Source organism: Limulus polyphemus, unplaced genomic scaffold, assembly GCF_000517525.1.
Source record: "Limulus polyphemus unplaced genomic scaffold, Limulus_polyphemus-2.1.2 Scaffold1791, whole genome shotgun sequence".
NCBI lineage: Eukaryota > Metazoa > Arthropoda > Merostomata > Xiphosura > Limulidae > Limulus > Limulus polyphemus.
In genome coordinates this window covers 115,020-121,715 of record NW_013667401.1, presented here as the reverse complement: position 1 = coordinate 121,715, position 6,696 = coordinate 115,020, and the positions used below count along the sequence as shown (strand labels likewise).

The window sequence follows — 6,696 nt, the reverse complement described above, 5'->3', positions numbered from 1 at the left end:
CACCCACCGCCAACTCTTGGGCTACTCTTTTACCAACGAATAGTGGGATTGACCGTCACATTATAACGCCCCCACGGCTGAAAGGGCGAGCATGTTTGGTGGGATGCGGATTCGAGTGGGGGGGGGTTATTACTTTTTTTTCCAATTAAATATCCATTAAAAACTCATAAAATAACTAAAATAATCATATACAAATAAAAGCACGTTATCAGTCCCAGCTGGTGTATAGACATACTGTATAAAGGTTTATTAACAATATATTTTAATATATTTGAACACCATGTACACAGGAATATGAGGCATGATGATTTTTTCATTTGATCCCTTTATATTTTGGTTTTAACAACTGACTTCACTTTATTTCATTACATCTGCTGCTTTTTGTTTTATACATCATTATTTCTCAAATTTGCAAAAAAAATGGGGCTCTAGTGATTGACAGTTGATACATGGAGAACACCCTTCATTCTTAAAAATCAATATTTTCATGAAAGAGAACTTCATGTTTATCAAAGTTAGTGACCTGAAAGAGAACTTCATGATTATCAAAGTTGGTGACCTGAAAGAGAACTTCATGATTATCAAAGTTGGTGACCTGAAAAAAGGAGGCCAAAGTTTCTTGCAGTAAGTGATAAGCATGAGAGATTTCTACAAATAGTAATGGCAAAAAATCCAAATAACTTAACATGGGTTTCATTAAGGAAATGCAAGGAGTACCCAATCATACATTTACTTGTAAAATAGCAAACTTCCAAACCTTTCCAGCATTTCAATTAAACATGAAAGTCTTTCATAAAAAAATAGCTAAACAATAACTTATATTGCCCATAATAATCAAGAAAAAAAGTATATTGCCCATAGGGAAACATTCTGTTTGAAAAAGCAAGTTAAAATTCAGGCAGATAATTTTTCCAGAAGTAAAAATTGACCCTTACAAAAGGTGATTTTCAAAGTTAACATCGAGCTCTGAATGTACTCAGATCTTATTGTATATCTTTAATAACTTTTGTGTGAAAAAGCAATATGCTAATCATAACTCAGAAAACTCCAATATTTTTCTTAAAAGTTGTAGGTAATTAATAATGCCAAACTGCAAGACACTTCATTGGAAGGTACCTCACCAATGAATTAATGACATTCATGAAAAACAAAGTTTTATTAAAATTCATTTCAGTTTTAATCTACAGTCAAAACATTAAAACTGTTAAATTTAATCGACAGCAGATTATCAGTCTACCCAAGAAAAAATGCAAGACATCCAAATTCAAAAATAGCCATCAGTGGAATGACTGATCCTCTAAACCATCACCTTTTTTTATTTGTTTTGGTTTGTTGTTATTAGGATATGGTGTTTGTGGTTATGTTTTCTTTAGCACAGGAAATACACTCATATTTCTTGTATTTTGACTTTGACCTTTTAACACAAAAAAAAACAATAGGGTCCTTCCCAAATGAATGACCTTTAAAGTTTGATTTATAATCTGCTGTTTAGAACCAGTCATCATGCAGTAAGTAGTTGTCTACAGATGGATGGTCATAATTATCACTATATCCAATAAGCTTTTTGGTTGAGGAGATAAAAAATAATAACAGATTATTTACACTACTTTTAAAGATAAACACATGAAAGTAAAATGCATAACAATGAAGAGAGTTGACAGTAATATCACACACATCTTCCCCATAAAACACCTGAGAAGCAAAACAGTAATCGATTATTCAAACAAAAAAACTACAATTGCTATAAATTGCACTACCTCCATAACCATCTTAAGGAGAACATTACAGTCATCTGAAAATACTGTACAGTCAGGAAAATTCAAACGAAAGGCTTGAGCAGCAGGATCTTCTTTCTCAATAGCCCACAATGTATCTACTAATCCAGCCTGATGAAAACCTTCAGACAAGCCTTGAAAACAAAATAACAAAAATTAGAATTAGTAGTACAAAAAGAAATTTAATATTAATTTTATTCTATTCCTTTCTTTTGAAGCTGGGTCTTAAAGGATCATTTGAGTGTTTTCTTAATGATCACAACAAAAAAGAAATACATATACACACACATTACTCATTGTATTACAAACACATCATTATAAGTAGCATTAAATAATAGTTAAAATACCTGATTTCAAGAACATTCACAAACTAAACATATCTTCCTATTTGTTTCATTAGAATCAAATAATAGTTAAAATACATAATTTCAAGAACATTCACAAACTAAAAATATCTTCCTATTTGTTTCATTAGAATCAAATAATAGTTAAAATACCTAATTTCAAGAGAACATTCACAAACTAAATATGCCTTCCTATTTGTTTCACCATAATTTAATAGTTAAAACACATATTTAAGAGAACATTCACAAATCAAACATCTCTTTTTGTCTTTCTATGTTTCATCAGAATTAAATAACAGTTAAAATATACAATTTCAAAAGAACATTCACTAATTAAACATCCGTTTATGTTTTCAAGTAAACACCAGAACAGTCAATAAACAAAACTGTCCACATTTACTTTAAGCTTTTTATAGGCTTAACAAAATATTAGTGCTGAAATTTGTATGGAAAAAAAAATTTAAATTTTGAGCCATTACAAATTTTACTCTTTTAATCTTTTTCAAAAATCATGAATTTCCTCTGACTTTGTGTTCAATAAAATTTTCAAGTGTCTGTATCTAAGAGGTATCATGTGGAAAGATTAAACAGTTTAATAATACTCTTGTGTTCAAAAATAGTTTGTAAATTTTCCTTAAAAGTTTCTGATTAAGAAGCTGACAGTATTCTATTCACTGAAAATGGATCACAGAAACAGATACTTGTAAACATATTTATATATTTTATCACAATCATGCAAATTCCACAGAAAGTTCAAACTTACAATAAATTTAATAAAAACCTACTTACAGTTGGTCTACAAAAATGGTACCTCTTATTCTTAATAATAACACAATTCACACTAACCTCCACAACCAGCAAAGACATCTAATGTTCTCAATTTCTGAGAAACAGCAGGATATGTTTCCATGACTACTTCTGGGAAGATCTCCAAATCTGGTTTGTTTTTACCCTTTCCTTTGCCTTTTCCTTTCCCTTTTCCCTGGAATATTGATCAATAAAATAATCTTCTGATTACTTGTAATAACTGTAAATAATAACAAAAAAAATCAATAAACTGTTAACAGGCATAAAGAAGTAGAATAAACTAATATTAGTATTTAAATTTTAGGTTCAAAAAGTATTTAATTAAAATAAGTAGTAAAATATCACAAGCACAACATTACAGTTTGTGCTTAATCTCAAATATATTCAGATCCATGGCCATTGGTTAGATTATCAGACTGTGAATTCAACCCACATAATGCTGCTTTCAGCTGTAAGGATGTTAAAACCTGACAATTCTGTTACTTGGTTAAGCATAGTCATGTAGTTGGGAGGTGCCTTCCCTTCCTTTGTTTAGTAGTTCTAAATTAGGAAAAGCTACTATGTCTGAATCTCTAACTAGGCTGTTTAGTGCATATGTTGCATAAAGGTGCTTTTCAGTTGAATTCTGCCAAGTTCCTTAGATAAGACCATAAAACAATTAAAAATAATGCTTTGTGATATTCCCTAACAGCTATTACTTTTAATAGTAAAAAAAACAGACTTTAAGGTAAACCAAAGAAAGTTTTTGCACTGATATAAAACTTTGAATATGCAATAACAAAATACTAAAATTGCTCACAACTTCTATGGTGCAAAATGAATGTTTTAAAACATCAGATGAAAATAAATACCTGGAGAACCCAAAACTAATAAGGAACAAAAACATGGACATTTACTTTTTGCTTTTCAAATCTAAAGTTATTTCATTTACTGCTTGAAAAACAAGTTTTTTCGTAAAAAAAATGAATAAAGTACAGAAAGATGCAATATTTTTCATTAAAGCAAAACACAAGCTAATGGTTACATGTTTTATTACCATTACAATTCTCTACCATGTTTTAAAGACCAAAAATGCACATCATTATTAAAGAGGTACAATTGAGTTATTAGTTCAGTTTTGTACTTCATATTTTGCCTAATAAATGTTCCAAATATTTATAGACTTGATTAAAACTGTCACAGTAATTTAAGAAATGGTTTTTCCATATTAAGCATTTTGCAATAGTTACACTAATGGTTTACAAGTCATAAGGTGACTCAGTGTAACATATTTAGAATCTACTGCTATATATAATTTCTATATCAATTAATTCACTAGCATAGTGTCAACTAGAAAGTTTTTGTTTTTCGTTAAGCACAAAAATACAAAAGAGGCTAGCTGTTCTCTGCTCACCTGAGAGATCAAACACTCAAACTTTAGCTTTAGAAGTGTTTAAGTTTACCACTGAGTCACAAGAGGGCTTTCTAGAAGGTTTTTCTTGTTTCTTGAAAAACTACTATGGCTATCTGTTGCCATCCCTACTTTTGAACTGTTTACCAGGGGGAAGGCAACTCTTGGACTACTCTTTACCAAACAATAATGAAATTTAGCACACACAGCCACATCTGAAACGGGAAGCACGTTTGGCACTGGGTTTCTTTGTTGAAAATGTTTGCATTAAATCACTGTTATTAAAGAAGGTTTAGAATTGAGGAAATAGTGGCCATATATTAAAATAATTATGTAGTTGACATGAATAAATGTAAAGTATATTCAATTGAAACCAGTTTTTTTGTTTTTGAGGTATGTAGTGATTATTTGTAGAATACAACAATAGAAAGATACAATTGACATTATATGATATTGTTATAAGAATTCATGAAACATTTTCCAGTCACAATTTCAAATGGACTGAAAACATACAGTCTTCTGATTCAAAATGGACTTCCTGTCCTGTATAGAATGTCTCCAGAATCCAAAGATTTTTCACTTTTAGAAGAATTATACCACAATTCTGTGATGTAGACTTTTTATCTTCAAATGGGCCTGGCATAGCATGATGGCTAGGACACTCAATTCACAATCAGTGTGGGTCACGGGATATTAAGGTGGCTGGGCTAATCCATAAGATATATAGGACTGTTGGAATTTATTCATTTTATCAGTCCTATTTTTTGTATCTTGTAGTTATAATAAAATATTATCCACAATCTGGTTTTATGAGACAAAATCTAGCATTAATTTTTGAAAGTGGATATAACCTGTAGAAATATAAAAGAAAAACGTAAATTAAAAAGTATCAATATGTTGAAAAAGTATTGAGTATTCTCTGGAAACACCACCTGCCATCTCAAAAATGTGGCTTGTATAGTGGGAATGTGAACTCACTTCAGACTTGTGTTGATGTGGAATTCCCTTTAATAAATTCTGCATTAAAGTTGCTATGATTTAGGATCTCTTCCCACTTCCACATGCTATAAAGCAGTGGTTCCCCACCTTTTTACAACTGAGGACCAGCTAGTTCCAAACCCAAACTTTCATGGACCACTTCATACAATACTAGCTTTTTAAAACTTTTATTTTTCCAACTTTCTTGCAAATCTGCCAAGATCTCCCTGTAGATTAGTGGTTGGAAACCACTGCTATAAAGCACTGTCTAGATATTAAAAGTCATATAGAAATCCTCACTAGATTGGTCACATAGAAGTATTTTTATGTGGTCTGTTATATACTTTTAAATGAATTTCCTTCAAAGCTTTCTTCAATAAACAAACAGAAAATCAATATGGTCAAAAATCAGTTTTCATTCAGTTTTTAGATATAAATTCTATTACAATGTTGTTGCTGATGGAATAAGGATAAGATTTAACATAAACCATTAAATTAGAACTATTTATTTACTTATTTGCATAATAAAAATTATTTGTTGAAATAGCAGTTTATTTTTCAAACTAGTTAGACTACCGGGCCCAGAACTAGTATTAATCGGTATGGTTATCTCTGACTGAAAACATTTTATAAAACTTCTATTTAGCTTCTTAAAATCACTTATTACCTTAAAAAAATGGATTGGATTTTGTCTGGTAGATGGGATATCTCCAACACATATATAACCACAGACAATATTCCTTGTGACTTTAAGGTGACGACTGGGTTTTACAATGGATTTTGTCTGGTAGATGGGATATCTCCAACACATCTATAACCACAGACAATATTCTTTGTGACTTTAAGGTGACAACTGGGTTTTACAATGGATTTTGCAAAAAACTTCTTAATGCTTATTTTATTTATATATATACATACATAAATACATATATGTTTACACCTCTGATATTCGTTCCACATATAGACAGTCACTAGGTTATGATTTTTGAACCTAATTAAATGGAACAAGTTAATGTTGAAGCTAATTATTGTCTATGATATTTCAATGTTCTTTTTTAAGGTTGTTTTAATATTATGTTTCATTACATAAAGGATGTAATCTAGGAATAAATAACTGTATCAACTATAAGATGTGAAACAAAGTTCATTTTACCTTTATGAAAAAACAAATCTAGTTTATAATGCTTGTTTTGTTTTTTTCTGAAACCCCCTTTCCGCTGATGTTAAACTAGCCAGTAATCATGGATGATCAAATAAGGGTATGGAATTGAGTGCTTACACCTAATACGTCTCAACTTCTACTGCCTTTCACTGTCTGCAGCCAGTTGTGGGAAGGCAGTTACCTTTAAAAGTTATTATAATTACTAAAGTAGAAATGAAATCACCCTAATATATATATATT

General features: G+C 30.3%; 1 protein-coding gene across 1 annotated transcript in view; it reads right to left on the bottom strand.

Annotated features, from left to right (window-relative positions):
* LOC106464945 (DNA (cytosine-5)-methyltransferase 1-like) overlaps positions 1-6,696 on the bottom strand; it is a 100,778-nt gene that overhangs the window by 20,877 nt on the left and 73,205 nt on the right. The window contains 2 exon segments of the mRNA XM_022392761.1: positions 1,758-1,909; positions 2,966-3,101. Of these exon segments, the coding sequence (XP_022248469.1) occupies positions 1,758-1,909; positions 2,966-3,101 (288 nt within the window).